This window comes from Ursus maritimus, unplaced genomic scaffold (assembly GCF_017311325.1).
Source record: "Ursus maritimus isolate PB19 unplaced genomic scaffold, ASM1731132v1 scaffold_25, whole genome shotgun sequence".
Lineage (NCBI taxonomy): Eukaryota > Metazoa > Chordata > Mammalia > Carnivora > Ursidae > Ursus > Ursus maritimus.
This window is the reverse complement of record NW_024425008.1, coordinates 31,917,534-31,935,496: the sequence shown is the minus strand read 5'-3', so window position 1 is coordinate 31,935,496 and position 17,963 is coordinate 31,917,534. Positions and strand designations below refer to the sequence as shown.

At 34.6% G+C, this 17,963-nt stretch overlaps 1 protein-coding gene across 13 annotated transcripts in view; it reads left to right on the top strand.

Moving 5' to 3' along the window:
- Positions 1-17,963, top strand: part of PALS1 (protein associated with LIN7 1, MAGUK family member) — a 74,571-nt gene that overhangs the window by 39,093 nt on the left and 17,515 nt on the right. For all 13 annotated transcript variants that reach the window (XM_040641753.1, XM_040641762.1, XM_040641756.1 and 10 more), the window contains 4 exons: positions 8,217-8,294; positions 8,878-9,024; positions 10,320-10,481; positions 11,807-11,884. In XM_040641753.1, the coding sequence (XP_040497687.1) occupies positions 8,217-8,294; positions 8,878-9,024; positions 10,320-10,481; positions 11,807-11,884 (465 nt within the window). The remainder of the gene's footprint in view (positions 1-8,216; positions 8,295-8,877; positions 9,025-10,319; positions 10,482-11,806; positions 11,885-17,963) is intronic.

Sequence of the window (17,963 nt, the reverse complement as noted above, 5' to 3'; positions counted from 1 at the left end):
TTATAAACTGAGATGAGTACTGATGAGATAAAATTATATCTGATAACCAGGTGTCATAAATCTATAACTTGTAAAATTTGTTGCTTGTAGATATTTTGAAGTTTTTCCTGTATAAAAACTCTATAGAAGGTCCAAAATAATTACATTTTAATGTGTGGTGAGAGTTTCTCTTGTTGACATGCTGACTTTGAACTTCTAGTTTCTGCTGCTTGTTGATGTTGGCATTCAGTGTCTAATGTATTCTGCAAACGTCTGTTAAATTGAAGGTTTTTAAAAGATATAAATAAGCCATCTCCTGTTTTTTGGGATGGAATTCTGTCATTATAGGATTTTAAGTTACTTTCCTATTATAAAAACTAAAAATTCTGGAAGCCCTTCAAGTAAATCTGTTTCATTGAACGCAGACACAAGACAAAATGGGCTCTGGATAGGACTTTGAGAGCTACAGGCCTTTAAAATACTGTAGAAGCCATTTTTTCAGATGAGCACAGAATTTATTTTTTTTATTTGGGTGCATACAATGGACAAAATTCCTATGCGCAAGAGTAGCTGAGAGAAGTCTAGTGTTACCCAGGATAGGAGAGTGTGACCTAAGGACATATTCTAGAGAGGAAATTTTCTATCCACTATAATTTAAAAGAGCTAGTTGAAACCCATTCTTTGTGCTCATCTTTCATTATTGAAATTAAATATGCAAATATTTTAATTAAAAAATTATTCCTGCAGTTTTACTTACCATAGTTTAAATGGTTTTTCTGAAAATTACTTTCCTTACAGAGATCAAAATAATCGACATTACTTTAGATTTTATTTTTTCACAAATACAGGTAGCTTTTATTGTGTAGGGTTGGGAGGAATGCATACTAATTATAATCATTCTTTTCCCTGTCTTTGTCTAACTACTTACTGTCCCTTTGTTTTGTTGACTAGAACAATGGGTGGGAAAGAGAATGAGATAAGCAAGAGAGACCAAAATTGCTCCAATTAAAGAAAGTGGCACAGACAACAGAAAGGGTGAAAAGAAAAAGGATAAAAGAGGCAACATAGCTTAAAAAGTTTTAGGAGTTGAGTGAGGAGAAGAACTAGAAGTGGTTTAGGAAGGGGTTAAAAGAACTTTAAAAAATTAATTCGAAAATTAGTTTTAGGATAGTTAACATATTAACATGGTTCACAATTTTTAAAGTACCATAGCAAGGAGACTTTTTGAACATTTGCGATCATATCCTTAAAATACCTTCAGTAATATTCAAGAATTGTGTTGCTTTGATGGTGGTGGAATATGTGGCTGATAGTCACCTTGGGCTGAGACTGGTCTTTTTTTTTTTTATGTTCAGTCAGCCACTGTATAGTACATCATTAGTTTTTGGTATAGTGTTCAGTGATTCATTAGTTGCGTATAATGCCCAGTGTTCATCACAACACGTGTCCTCCTTATTACTGGTCTTAAATGAGTACAAACTGAAGGTCCTAGTCAGGGCCACAGTGTGTGTGATTGTGCTGCTGTGTGAATAACTTCCCCTGTAGCTGTGTCTGCACAACTGTGTGGCTGCCCTAACTTAGAGTGCATAACACTTAAGAAAAGTATATACTCAGCTCATCACAGCAAAGTGTTAAATGTGATGACAAAATTCTAACAGATTAGATGGACTTGTTGCCTTTATTTTACAGCTGGAAAAATGTTAGCAATCACATAATTCAGCTCTTCTGTTTTATATTTCTGAATATTGGCAGTGAGGTCAGGTGAGGTTTTGTGAATGGCTTAAGACTAACGAGGCTGCTCATCTGCCCAGTGTCTGCTGTTCTGCTTTTTTAGCATTCATAACTCCAGCTGTTTTATATGCAGTGAAGAGATTACTTCATGCTTCGGTTGTATCATTTTTAAATGAAAATTAAAGTAAAAAAAAAACAAGAAATTTAGTGAAAGAATATCTTAAAACATTTGGAAGTGTTCTTTGTTTTTATAGCTTTTTTAAATAGTATTTTTATAGTTTTTTTGTGTTAAACATTAGGTATTATATAATAGATAATAAAGCCTATGAAAACTTTATATGTTGAGATCAGATTAAATCTTTGACAATCTAGAATATTTATTAATAATGACAAATCAAGGGTTTTTTTTGTCACTAAAGTGCTTTTCAAGAAAAGATTGAAAACTTGGCTTTCATTTAATGAACTTTTGCTTATCCAGTAAAAATATAAGCCAGCAGACTAGGAAATAGTATTTTATTTTATCATTTGAGTTTTGAGATATTGAGATATATATACATGTGCATACATGTATAAATATATATATAACAAAAACTTGAATCCAAAAGAACTCTCACAAATTAATAAGAAAAAAACTATTCAGTTTTTTTTAGCGGGCAAAGAACTTGAAGAGACACTCACAAAAAGAGAAAATCCAAATGGCCAATAAGTATGAAAAGGTGCTCAGATTATTAGTTAACAGAAATGCAAATTAAAACAAAATGAGATACCACTACATAGACACCAAAATGACTAAAATTAAAAAAAAAAAGACTGGCAATATCAAATGTTGGTGAACTTACAGAGCAATTGAAACTCTCACACACTACTGGTAGAGTATAAATTGGTACTACCATTTTGGAAAGTGTTTGACAAACTAAAGCTTAATGTACCTATATATTATGACCCAGCAGTTCCATTTCTGGGTATGTACCTGAGAGAAGTGAAGACATATCCACACAAAGACTGAAGTACAAATACTGTTTATAGCATTCAGATAATCACCTGAATCACTGGAATCAACCCAGGTGTCCATTGACCGGTGAAGTTGAGTTAGGCTATCCCTGAGGAAGAACAGTGAATAAACAATTACACTCTAAGGAGAAGTACTGTGATGGCAGTATTTCTAAGGTACCAAGAGCATGAGATAGATGTGCCTGATTCAAGGGGAGAAGATGGGAGAAAGGAAGAAAGATAGAAGAAAATTTAATTTGCTGAGTCTTGAAGGATGATTGGGAATTTGCCAGGAACGCCACGAAAGAGGAGAAGCCATTCCATTGGCAAAGGGTACAAAGACCATAGTGACTATGGAAGTCTGGCATATTTCTTCAACAATGAGTAAAGGGTAGGCTATAATCTTAAAAGTTAGAGTCCAGATCCCAAAGTCCAGGTAAGCCATATTAATAAGTTTAAATTTAACTTATGGTGGATCTGTTGGTAAATATTTTTAAATAATTAACTTACATGAGTAGATGAAAGGGGAAACCATATGATCAACTTGATGATGCAGAATGATACCTGAAAAAAATTTAGTACCTTTCCTTTGATGATGAAAATTCTTAGAAAGCCAGGCACATATTGTTAACTTGATAAAAAAAAAATATCAGATACCAATAGGGAGCATCCTGTGTAATGGTGAAATACCCAACACATTGCATTTTAAGTCTGGATAAGATAATCTACATACTCTCACCTTTAGTATTTAACACTTTTCTGGAGGTATAGCTAATGCAATGAAACAGGAAGAAGTAATGAAATATAAAGTTGTGGGAGAACAGCAAAACTATGAAATTGTTTCTAATTTGAATAGGCTGAATTACTTTGAGGAGAACAAAAACCTTGATTTATTTGATATTTAACATGAAGCCTATTAAAATATGGATATAATTTATACACACAGAAACATATCCTATTCAAGCATGCATGTGAGAAATATTGGAAGAAATATTAAGGCTATCTCTAGGGGGTGGATAGATAGGTAATTTTCTCATTTTGATGTTTGTGTGTTTCCCAAATTTCATATGAAAAAGTCACTGTAAAGAAAAGTTTAAAGCAAGAAGTTTATAAGTTGTGCGAGGTCAAGAATGGAGGCATAAAGTATGGAGGCTCTTGTAATTGTCCAGATGTAAGATTTTGAATAGCAATTGAACATGAAGTGAAGAAATGTTTAAATGGAAAACTAATAGGACATATTGCCCCTGTATGGAGAGTAAAGGAAAAGGGGACATCAAGGATGACTTCCTGCCCTCTCTTTGATTGAATTCATCAAACATTGAGTGCTGTTTGCCAGGCATTCTGCAAATAGCCAGATAACAAAGCTGAAAAAGAGAAGTTCCATCTTCAATGAGCTCATTCTAGTTCCATCAACAATTTAAAATCAAATGTGTTCAGACTTACTGAGTACATGTTATCTCAGCAAATAGAATAAGACAGTTCAAGTAGCTGAGAGAGCTAGCATCATAGGGATCATTCGTAGTCATCATGGGGAGACAGCATGATGCATGCAGAGGACAACAAGAAGTTTAGGGCTGGACCAAAAAAGTTAAGGCATGAGGAATGCCAGATGATAGGGCTGAAAAGAAGCAGAAGTCAGATGATGCTAGGGAACTTGGACTTGATCCTGTAAATGACAACCAACAAGAACTAAAATGTTTATATTTCTGTTCTAGAATTGAAAGGGGTATTTAATGACAGAAAAATAAAATATTTTTAAAATTAGTATCAAATCAAAGCAGTTATAGAATTGTATAAATAGCATGATCTCATTTCGATAAAACTGTGATGGATAAACAAAGATTTTCCCATAGCTTTGGGGTTATGGGCATTTTTTTTGGTAACCAACTTTATTGGTAAAATTTACATATGCTTAATATGGGTACATTTGTTGTATAGTTCAGTATGTTTTGATATACACCTATGTAATCTACCACCGCAGTCAGGTTATAGAAGCATTCGTGATTCCACAAAGCTCCCTCATGGCCCTTTACAAACAATAACCACCTCCCTCCCACTCCCCAGGCCCTAGGCCTTCACTGATCTGTTTTCTGTTTTTATAAATTTGCCCTTTCTGGGCATTTCATATAAATAGGATAAGATAGTATGTAGTCTTTTTTGTCTGATTTCCTTTTCTAATTCATCCATGTGTTGCATGTATCAGTATTTGTAATTTCTTACTGAGTAGGTAGTATTCCATTGTAGAAGTATCCCACAGTTTGTTTAACCACTCATCTATTGATAGATATTTAAGTTGTTTCCTATTTATCATTTTAGCAGATGTGTAATGGTATATGTTTTAGTTTGTATTTACATATACTGAGCAATTTTCATAGGGAAATAGCCTATTCGTAAAATAGCTTGTCAGATTTTTTTCCCATTTAAAAAGTCAGATTGTTGGTCTTAATTGAGTTGTAAGAGTTCTTAATAAATATATTCTGGTTAGCGGTCCTTTTGTCAGATATATATCTCATGGTGAATTTTGATAAAAACAAGGAAAAGAATACAGGAGAATATATACCAAATGAGTATCTCTGGGTTTGAAGGTTATAATGACTTTTATTTCCTTCTTTTTGGTTAACTGTTTTCCAGTTTTTCACATTTAACATACACCATTTCTATAATTTAAAAAATTAGTTTAAAATGAAAAAGGAGGGTGGGGGGAATAGGGTAACTGGGTGATGGGCATTAAGGGTGCATGATGTAATGAGCAGTGGTTGTTATATACAACTGATGAGTCACTGAACTCTACCCCTGAAACTAATAGTACACTGTATGTTAATTAATTGAATTTAAATAAAATTAAATTTAAAAAAGAAAGAAGAAGGATTTTGGCTCTGAAATAAAATAGAGAAAAATATTGTAGCTAGAAAAGAGTATTAGGTCAGGAGAGAGTATTTTCTTTTTAAAGATAAGAGATTTGAGCATTTTTATAGGCCAATGGAAAGGAAGCAGTACAATGTAAGAACAGCCTTTTAATTCCTTAGTCCTTTGTAGAAGTAGCTGATTATGTATGAGGACACTAAAATAGGTTGTATCTGGACTAAAAGGGAAAAGAAAGAAACATTTAAGAGGAGCTCTACATTTCTCCAGAAGGGAAGATCTCAGAGATGTTTAGGAAAGGGTTTAAAAGTAAAAGGAAAAAAATGTATACAGAATTATTACTGAGTTGTTGATTTGGTACATACCGTATACCCTTAGTATATTTTTAATCCAGAATTTTCTTTTCCCCTCAGAATTACTTTTTCCAGCTACCAAAAGGTCAGGATCAGGGAGTATAAATTTCATTTTAAATTAGCCTAGATTGATATATTTTAAAAGAAAGACCCCTTATTTTAAAAATCAACATTTAATTGCCCATGGTTTTGGGTTACTGCACTTGTCCATTAGTAAGGCTCTAATAGATTTCTTGAAGAAGATAGTAATTGCTATGCTAGCTGTCCTGTTTATACATACAGAACTTTACAATTAGAGACATGTTTGTCTAGGAACCAAAACAAGAGAACAGGCTGGTTTGGGAACTGTCATTGCTTTGATCCACTTGTGGTCAAATTAGTTAATCATCAAATAATCATCTCAGGTTTGATAGGGGGTATTACTAATAAGATGATTTAAAATAGCCAGAAGTATTAGAGAATTACTGTTTTAATCATGCGTTACTTTTATAAAAAATTCTATATATGGATTTATATGTTTTCATAAATGGTGATAATTTTGGTTTTGTTATCTGAATTACTGCAAAGCACTCTTTTTGGTGGGTAATTGAGTTTGGAAATAGAGGGAAGAAGAAATGAGAGATATTGACACTGAAAACATACATAGAATCATCTTTGGGGAAAAATAGTCCACAAAGCACAATTTTTACCTTTAAATACTTGTGGTAGTAGAAAGAGGATTGAAAATAAATGAACTGGGGGTGCCTGGGCTGCTCATTCGGTTAAGCATCCAACTCTTGATTTTGGCTCTGGTCATGATCTGACGTGGATGGGTTGGAGCCTTGTGTTGGGCTCCAAGCTCAGTTGGGCATCTGCTTGAGATTCTCTCCCTCTCCCTTTGTCCCTCCCCCCACTGGCAGTTTTTCTAAATAAAAAAGTAAATAAAATCCTTTAAAAAAAAAAAAAAAGAAGAAAGGAATGAACAGAACATACAGCCTAAATGATTAGAAATTGAAAAGGGGAATAAACTAAAGCAGAGGAAAGGAATTGGACTATTTAAATGGAAAGAACAACAGATTTAAACTTAGAAGCTAGGTTTTTGAAAAGTTCAAGAAAATAGAGAAACCTTTGACAAGTTACATAAAGGGAAAAAATACCAGTAACATTAGGAAATCCATCCTTAAAAACTCTACCATGCCCAGATGGTTTTATGTACAAGCTGTATCAGAACATTAAGGAACATATAATTCTTGTGTTAAATAAACTGTTTTAATACATAAATGTAGACTTTCCCACTTCAGTGTACTAGGATAGCATAACCTAGATACTAAAACCAGACAGTAGTTTTGTAAACCAGTGTACATGACTGTACTCAAGTAGAGGCCAATCCAATTTAGGAACATTAATGTAGAAATATTAAAATATGAATAACTCACATCTAGAAATATATTAAAGTAGAAATATGTGCCTAGGTACTGTGCTAAGCAGTTGATACGGATCATCTCAATCTTTTAAAAACCTTGAATGGTAGGTGCCATTCTACAGATAAAGAAATAAAGTCTAAAAGAAATTCATCATAACAAGTGGAGTTTATCCCAGGAATACAAAAATTGCTCCACCTCAAGAGAATTTTTAATGTAATTACCTGTGTCTGTGGCATGGTAGTTGTTCCATTACTCTCATGGAAGTTTATCTTGTTAGTCTGTGACTCTTTAGAGTGTTGTCTCTGATTTAAAATATAGTTATATAAACATATGATTTTAAAACTATAACCAGTAACTGTTAGACTAATAATGATTACATAAGGGAAGAAAAACTATTTTATAGTACTTTTTTTTTTAAGATTTTATTTATTTATTTGACAGAGATAGAGACAGCCAGCGAGAGAGGGAACACAGCAGGGGGAGTGGGAGAGGAAGAAGCAGGCTTCCAGCGGAGGAGCCTGATGTGGGGCTCGATCCCAGGACTCTGGGATCACGCCCTGAGCCGAAGGCAGCCGCTTAACGACTGAGCCACCCAGGCGCCCCTATTTTATAGTATGTTGGGAGAAACTTTCAAGAAGCAAATAAGTCATTCATAGTTGTGAATACCAAAATCTTATCTAGTGTATTTTGTTAAATAAAGAATGCCGTTAACAATGGTAACAAGATTGAAAACTGTGTGAGAAGAAGCATATTCCTTTTTTCTCTTACAATTCTTTGTAGTGCTTTTCTTTCTTACAAGTAGCTTCTTGCAAGTTTAAATCGTATCCTTTTTTTATATACCTGTATAGATGTTAGTGATAACCTAGAAAACTAGGAAAAATAATCTTATGTTTCTTAGGTACAAACTGTTTTGAAGCCAGTCCACCAGAAGGAAGGACAAGAATTAACTGCTTTGCTGAGTGCTCCACATATTCAGGTAGAAAATGAACAGAATGATATATAAGTGATTTTTCCAGCATTCAAAGTCTCTGATAAGTCTCTTAGGGCTAAAAGAGACCTCAGTGTAGCCTCTTTGGTTTATAACTTACACTGCAAGATAATTACTATGTTGGAATACACACACACACACAAACACACACATTATTTTTTTATTATATTTTTATGTTTAAAATTAACATTAGTTTTGAAACAACTTTGTATTCTATACAAAAAGTCTTTCCTTTTTTGGTTGTATTTTCCATAAATTTTAATTATCTGTGATGTTGGTTGGGCCTTTAAATTGATTTTATTATGAAGTTTAATAAGCATTTTAGACTTTCATAACCCATCCCAGAGTTACCCTGTTATATGTAACGTATCTTTTTTTTTTAGCTATAAAAGATACAGCGTTGCATCTGTACTTCAATTAGAAAATTTGGAAATAGATCTGATTATATAAATAATTATAGCACTTCTAAAGGTTTAATGACTAGAATATTAGTCTGCATGATTAGATTAAAATCTCTCTACAGAAATAAATCATGTTGCTACTTCAAATGCTGTGGATTTCTTTGAAACAGGCACTTTTGCTGGCCCATGATAAGGTCGCTGAGCAGGAAATGCAGCTAGAACCCTTTACGGATGAGAGAGTTTATGAAAGCATTGGCCAGTATGGAGGGGAAACTGTAAAAATAGTTCGTATAGAAAAGGCTCGAGATATTCCACTGGTAAGTGCTCCACATCTCTGATCTGAGATCCTTTCTACACAGGGATCTTATGTGTGGCAGATAGTTGAAGACCCCTTTACATTTCTAGTAGTTTTTCTTTTTTGAGGTTGTTTGCTGGAGTTCTTTTATGTTCTTGCTAATACTCCTTATTCAGTTGAGAAAAATTTGTTTATCTTTTCTTACCTATAATTTGATGAAAATAATAGCTTGTAAAATAATTATTTAGGAACAAAGAAGGGAAAAGTTATCTGCTTCATTATTCTCCCAGCTTTTAAAAAAAAAAACAGTAATCAGAAATTCTAATCTTTGCATTCCATTCTGTTGAAATACAATTACTTATATAGTTCACATATACTTAGAAGTATGTATTCTTTAATGTTAGTCTGTTTTTTAATTTTTTTTAAATTGTTATTTGTTTAATGTTTTAATTTTTTTTATTATGTTCAGTTAGCCAGCATTTTTAATGTTTTTATATGTAAAACTTTTTTCAATCTCTTTTCTAAGTCTGCTGTAGTTGCCTTAATTTTCTTTCTTTTATTTTCAGAGAAATAGTCGCGACTCTTCATGTCTCAAATTATGTTTTGAATGGTGTGGTACATAAAATAAGGACTGTATTTTATGGGTGGTGTATGTAACTATGTTTTTCCGCCCCAGAAAAGACAAATTGGGAAAGTTATAACAAACTTTAAAATAAAAGTTTAGGAGAAAAATGTTACATACTCTGTCTACTTTTAAGCTGTATTCTGTATTTCATATTTCCATTTTTTGAATGCATATGTTTCAGTTGTGCTTCCAATTTATGTAATGAATACTAATGTTTAATACATTTTAATTTGAATTGATGCAGCTATAATATTTAATATTTAAATAATAAACCAGATTATTCATCCCTTAATCATATTTTGAATTTTATAAAAGGACTTTAATAGTTATAAGTTGTGTACACTAATTACATCTAAATATAGTATAACCATTTGAGTAGCATCCAGCATAGAGAGAAAAATTTGATTATAGGTCTTCACATTGTTTTTAAGTAAGTGCATTTTTCTGTTGTTGTATACTTCAAAAGTCTGCTTGATTTTAGAATTCAAATGCAGCATGTTGGAAGCAGAAAATGTTGTAAGGAAAATGGTCAACTTTCAAAGCTAATTACCATGCTTACTCTAGTTGTGTAAGTTAGTTTTTTTCTCAAGATAACTGAAGGCTAATATTGTTGAATAGAAAAGTTTTAAATGAAGAAATGTTTGATAAAAAAGTAAATTTTTATTTTAAAATTAGATACTGCCTTTTTCTAGGGTGCTACAGTTCGTAACGAAATGGATTCTGTCATCATTAGTCGGATAGTAAAAGGAGGTGCTGCAGAGAAGAGTGGTCTACTACATGAAGGAGATGAGGTTCTGGAAATTAATGGCATTGAAATTCGAGGGAAAGATGTCAATGAGGTTTTTGACTTGTTGGTAAGTTGGTACAGAAGTATAACTGATAGGTTCTTAAAAGCTATTTTCTTTGTTATTAGACTTAAAAATACAATATTTAAAAAATATTAACACTGGACAATTTCTAGCCCGGTTTTCACATGATATAATTATTTCCACAATATTTTTTAGTAGTTTTATTTTGGTGTGGTTACCACTGATTTTTTTTTATTTTGAGCCTTATTACTGCTAGGTATATTTTGTTTGCCTCTGAAATCACTGATATAACTAGTTCTTCAACATATATTTATTGAGTGCCTATTATATGCTAGCCACTAGGAAAATAGTGACAAAACAAAGTCCATGCCCTCATCATTTTTTAAGTTCGTTTTTGTTTTGTTTTGTTAATTTATTTTTTAAATTTTCTTCAACTGATTAATAGCAATGGTATTAATGTACACTGTCCAACATAATAGCCATTAGCTACATGTGCTAGTTATTTAGATTTAAATTAAGTAAAATTTAAAATTCTGTTTCCCATTCATGCTGGCTGCATTTCAGGTGTTCATGAGCAGTATGTAGCTAATGGCTTCCATATTAAGATGTAGATATAGTACATTTCCATCATTGTAAAAAGTTCTGTTGGACGGTGTCAGTATAATCAGGAAGCCATTTTATAAGTTAGTCTCTGAGGGCAATTTATGATCACTTTGTATATATCCACAAACCAGATTCATATTTTTATTTACTTAGCAGCAGATGTTACAGTAGAATCTCTCCTATCTGCTGCTGTTTGATTTGTGATTACTGTTTAGGCTGGAGGTGTCTGAACAAGGCAGTCAGTGGTGTACTGGGAAATAATAGCTAACAGTAACACTATACAGTTCAAAAACAGGATGGGCGACAGAGACCAGCTATCTGGGAAGTGAGAATGTATTTGTATATTTGCATCACTTTTCTAATCCTGGTCACAATTACTGTTTCAAATTCTGCTGTATTAACATTGATGTTTGCCAGAGTAGATAACCCAGAACTTTAATAGCACTGTGGTATCTTCCAAACCTTCACTGTAGAATCTCCCTAAGGTTACACTAAATGTAAGACAAAAACCAAAGACTTCTGGGCTAAGTGGCTTCCTCCAGTGGACCAGAATTACACAATGCCACATTCCTGGTTAGCTCTACTATGATGGAGTCCATGAAAGGCCTAACTTATGCTTCCTGATGAAATGGCATTCATCTTTACCAACTTTTTAAAAAGTCTTCTAGGGGATCTAGAATATCCAGTTTAGGGAATATTGATCATAACATCATAGAACGATTTTCATAAAGATAGATTTTTAAAATAACCTAATCTTTCTATTGCAGTCTGATATGCATGGTACTCTGACATTTGTTCTGATTCCTAGTCAACAGATCAAGCCTCCTCCTGCTAAGGAAACAGTAGTAAGTGATTTTTTGTGTTCATTATTTACTGTCTGATGTCTACTATTTACTTTTTTATTTAATTAATAAACTTTATTTTTTTAGAGTAGTTTTAGGTTCACAGCAAAATTGAACAGAGTTACCACATATGCATAATTGCCTCCACTATCAGCATCTTGTATCCTTTGTTACATGGATGAATCAATGTTTTCATTATTTCTCATTAGGATTCACTTTTGCTGTTATACATCCTTTGGGTTTTGACAAATGTATAATTTATATGTATCCTCCATTGTATTATACAGAATAGTTGGACTGCCCTAAAAATCCTCTGTGCTCTGCTTATTCATCACTTCCTCTCCCCTGCAACCCATGGCAACCACTGATCTCCATAGTTTTGCCTTTTCCATATGTCATACAGCTGGAATCATACAGTATGTAGCCTTTTCAGATTGGCTTTCTTCATGAGTGATAAGCATTTAAGTTTCCTCCATGTCTTTTTTAGCTTTTGGTACCTCATTTTTTTTTTCAGTACCAAATTAATATTCCATTGTCTGGTTATACAATAGTTTATCCACTTACCTACCGAAGAATATCTTGGTTGCTTCCAGGTTTTGGTAGTTACCAATAAAGCTGCTATAAAGAACCCTGTGCAGGTTTTTTTGTGTGGACGCATTTTCATCTCGTTTGGGTAAATACCAAGGAATCAAAAACTTACATCCACACAAAACCTCACACATGAATGTTTGTTTACTTTTGAGTATTAGAAATGTCACTTTATTGTTTTTAGACTTTTTTATTTATTAGAGAGCACAAGCGGGGGGAGGGGGAGTTGAGGAAGCAGACTTCCCACTGAGCAGGGAGCCCAGTGTGGGGCTTGATCCCAGGACCCTGGGATCTTGACCTGGGCTGAAGGCAGACACTTAACTGACTGAGCCAGCCAGGCGTCCCTAGAAATGTCACTGTAGTTATTTCTTGCACTCAAGTAAAAGGTAAATTCAGCAGTTTTTATTTTAAAAAATACAAATATTATTTATTATTTTATAGATTATTATTTTATTATTTCAAATTTATTAAACTCTGAAAAGTAAAAAGTAGGACATACTTTTCTTCCAAAATTGTTATGACTTCTAACTTTTGTCAAAGTTTTTCAGTTATTATAGGTCATTTTATTTAACTTAAACATAGAGTAGGGGGGCGAAGTGCTTTTACAAAGTATGCACAACTTTAATTTTAGAATATGTATTGCTCTTTATGTTAAACATTTTTTCAACTAGCTGTAGTAACAGACTTAATTACTATACAACCTAACATTTCCACTCCTAGGTATATATCCAAGAGAATTGAAAACATACATCCTCACAGAAACTCGTATGTGAATGTGCATAGCAGCATTATTTTATTAACCAGAAAGTAGAAACAGCCCAAATGTCTGCTAGCTGATGAATGGAAAGTGAAATGTGGTATATCCATAAAAAGGAATAGTATTTGGAAATAAAAAGGACTAAAGTACTGATATGTGCTACAATATGGATGAACCTTGAAAAAATTAGGCTAGGTGAAAGAAGCCAGTCACAAAAGGCCATGTATTGGTTCATTTATATGAAATGTCCAGAATAGGTAAATCCATAGAGACAGAAAGTAGTTTAGTAGTTCCTTAGGTGTAGGGAAGGGGAGTTAGGAGAGCAAAGGAGTGATTCCTAATGAGTATGGGGTTTCCTTTTGGGGTGATAAAAATGTAAAATTATTTACGGTTGCACAACTCTGAATTTACTAAAACTAACTGTATACAGTAGTAACTTTTATAATATATGAATTATTTCTCTTTAAAGCTGTTAAAAAAATTAGACTTTAAAATGCCAAGTTAACATGGAAGGCTGATGTATTGCATCCGTTATTGTTAACTTTTACAAAAACATAACACTTTGAAAGAGGACACAGTTTCATTTTTTTTTCTCAATACTTCATCACAGTTACACTTTTTATTTTGGCTATCATTCCACATTTTTCCCTTTATTCCTTATGGAACATATTGAAGTTGATGTTGCCTCTGCAACCTTCCTTCTGTTTAAAGTTTTTTGAAGAAGAAAAATGAGGAAATAGTTTGTGTCTGAATTCTGGCAGCCTCAGTCTCTGTGTCTTTTCCTGTGTCTCTCCTGTGAACAAGAGTTTGGATATTAAATATTAGTATCATGATCTGGTCTTATTTAAAAAAACACTTCTGGCTGCTCTGTAGAAATTGAATTAGTAGAGCCAATAATGGAAGCAAGGAGATTGAGGAAACTGAAGTCATCATAAAGTATGATGATGGTTTAAACCAAGATGATAGTGGCAGTGGAGAAAATGGATCAGGCTGTGTTCTAGAAGTAGAAATGGCAGGACCTTGTAATGAACGTGGAGGGTAAAGGAAAGAGGAAATAAAAATGCTTGAGTAACTGGGCAGATAGTGGTGCTGGTTATTACTAAAGGGAAGTATGAAGGAAAAACAGATTTGGGGAGAAAAATGAAGGGTCCATTTTCCAGGTTTGAGGGGCATTCAGGTAGACATACTGAGTACATAGAGCTGAATATATCAGGGGGCGCCTGGGTGGCTCAGTCAGTTAGGCATCTGACTCTTGGTTTTGGCTCAGATCATGATCTCAGGGTCGTGAGATTGAGCCTCATGTAGGGCTTTGTGCTTGTGGGGAGTCTGCTTGAGGGTCTCTCATTCCCTCTCCCTCTACCTCCCCCCATGTGCTCACACTCTATCCCTCTTCCTCTCTAAAATAAACCTTTAAAAAAAAAAAAGAATATATCAGTCTGGAATTCTAAGGAGAGATCTGGGCAATAGTTGTATTTACTGTGGGGAGAGCAGGTCAGAGGAGCAGTCTATTTATATGTACTTGATGTGTTTGCAAAATTGAAAAATAATGGTTTAAGGATGTTCACATTCACAGTTTATAATAAAGATAACTAACTGTGTTGGAAGAAAAAGTTGAGAACCACTGCTGTCAAATGTATTCACTTTTCTGTTAGAGGTATAAAATGTATTATCTAATTTTCATCTTAATTTTTTTTCTCATTTGGAAGAGGATCTGGAATTTTATAATGCAGTAAGGTTTTATGAATACATATTAGAGTTACAAAAAATATGGAAAATTTCGGTGTATGTTAGATGGACATCCCTGTTCAAGTTAGGGCAGTTGCTGTATTCAGTTTGCTATTACCCTAAGGTTCATATTTCTGTCTGCCTTCTAAGTATCTTTTGGATGTCCCACAGATACCCCAAACTTCTCATGTAAAAAAATGGAAGCAAACAATAAAGATAGTACTTTAAAAAAAATTGTTTATCAGAGCACACACATGAGCTGGAGGTGGCGGCAGAAGCAAACTGCCTGCCACTGAGCAGGGAGCCTGACGCAGGGACTTGATCCCAGGACCCTGAAATCATGATCTGAGCCAAAGGCAGATGCTTAACCAACTGAGCCACCCAGGTGCCCAAAGCTAATCCTCCTTGAGTGGGCATTGGGAGGAGCAATCTCAGGTTGGAGGAGGATTTTTGAAACCTGTTGCTTGACACTGGAAAGGCTTTTCTTAACGCTGCCTTAATTTTACAGTGTGAGGGGTAAAGTTTAGACCAAGCTAAAGGAAGATACACTTTCATTCTTTTCTCTTCCACCAATAATTTAAAATTCAAACTAAATAAATCTATAATAAGTAATACAGAAATAAAAATTAAAAAGGAAAATTATTTTGGAGATTGAATCCCTTAGGGAAGATGTAAATAAATTGATGAATCATTATCTCTTTACCATATCCCCATCATTAGGACTTCAAACATGAATAGCTTACGAGCTTATGGGTACTAAAAAAAAAAAAAAAAGGCAAAGAGAAAAAGGTTAGGCTAGAAGATAATTATATTTAAACAATCCTATAATCCTATAATTTGAAATTTAGAAGATTTCGTTTTGTTTAGAAAGCAAACACTGTTTTGGTCAGACACATTGTACTGATACTACAGCATAGTTAAACCTTGGAGTCTTCTTTAAGGGTCAACATCTCTCCATTTTAAAAAGGGCTCTGTTTGGGGCTCCTGGGTGGCTCCAGCTCTTTATTTCGGCTCAGGTCATGATCTCAGGGCCGTGAGAGGGAGCCCCATGTGGGGCTCCACGCTGGGTGGAAGTCTGCTTGGATATTCTCTGCCTCTGCCCCTTCCTCTGCTTGCGTGTGCTCTCTTTCTCTCTCTCTCTCTCTCTGAAATAAATAAATTAAATAAATAAATAAATCTTTAAAAGAAAAAAAATTAATGTTTCAATCAGTGGTAGTCGTTACCATTTTTATGTTCAAAATGTCACTATGATTTGATGTTCATTTGACCTTAAAACACGTCTCCAACGTAAAAATTGTAAAACAAGTTCTGAGAAGTCTGACTTCCATCCCTGTCCCTCCCATCCTGCTTTCTCTTTTTTCTATAGCTAACCATTTAAAAATGATTCTGGTTTATCCTTCCAATGCTTTTTTCCTTTTGAAAGAAAAAAACCACCAGTCTATGTTAATATTTGTCGTCCTATCCCCCCCCCTTTTTTTTTACAAAAAGAATAGCATTGTGTGGAATAGCATTGTGTGGAAGCTAACTCAGGTATAGCATGGGAAGTAGGTTTTAAAAGATTTTATTTATTTATTTGACAGAGCACAAGCAGGGGGAGCGGCAGGCAGGAGGAGAGGGAGAAGCAGACTCCCCGCTTAGCAGGGAGCCCGATGTGGGGCTCGATCCCAGGGCCCTGGGACCATGACCCAAGCTGAAGGCAGATACCCAACCAATTGAGCCACCCAGGCACCCCTTAGGGTATATTTTAAACGGCATGTATGTAAACAGCTACCCGAGGAAGCTAGTTAAAATGCAGAATCCTGAAGTCTGAGATGTGGCAATAAGAATTTAGTTTGGTTTTTTTTTTTTTTTTTTTTAAGATTTTATTCATTTATTTGACAGAGGCAGCGAGATAGGGAACACAAGCAGGGGGAGTGGGAGAGGGAGAAGCAGGCTTCCTGCTGAGCAGGGAGCCTGATGCGGGGCTCAATCCTAGAATGCTGAGATCATGACCTGAGCCGAAGGCAGGCACTTAACGACTGAGCCACCCAGGCGCCCCAAGAATTTAGTATTTTGATAAACATTCCTGGCAGGTGATCTGAGCAGAACACTTTGGAAATGTGCTGGGTATTGCTTTTAGAAAGTTATTTGATAAAATAATCAGGTGACCAAGTTAGTCTGATTTCACAGATCTCTAAAACCCTGATAACAAAAATGATCTCTTCACCACCTTAAATAATCCCTGTAATTCCATATTTAGATTTCCAAGACTTTTTGGCTAAAAAGCAACAACTTAAGCAGATTTTGGAAGCATTGATTGACAGAGATGATAAGCAGAAGTTTTTTTGATAATCCTACATATTAGGTACTTCTAGACTATGCTGCATCTTATGTCAAGATTACAAAATTGTATGTATATCTCTGTAACCAGTCTCTCAACTGTGTTTTGATTCTCTGCTACCTTTGTATAACTGTCTAAAATTCACTTTTGGTTTTACTTGGCAAATTTTCAAGATTTTAATCAAAACTCTGTTTTCACATCAAGAACAAGGCTTGTTACGGCACTCTATAATTGGAGTGCAGCAGAACACTGTCAAAATGAATGAGGTCTCTTTTTAAAAAAAAATGTATTTATTCATTTGAGAGAGAGAGAGCACAAGCAGGGGGAGCAGCAGGCAGAGGGAGAAGCAGGCTCCCCGCTAAGCCGGGAGCCAAAAGCAGGGATTGATCCCAGGACTCTGGGATCATGACCTGAGCCCAAGGCGTCTAACCGACTGAGCCACCCAGGTGCCCCTGAATGAGGTCTCTTAGCCATATTTAACCCAAGAGTGAATACTGTGTGATTCTATTTGTATGAAGTAAAATACCGGGGAAAGTAATCTATGCTTCCCAGGAATCAGGATGATGTTTACCCTTGGAGGACGGTAGGGTGGTTAGTGACTGAAGGGGGCCTGAGGCAGGGCTTCTGTGGTGCTGGTGATATTCTGGGTCTTGATATGGGTGCTGGTTATGCAGGTATGTTTCATTTGTGAA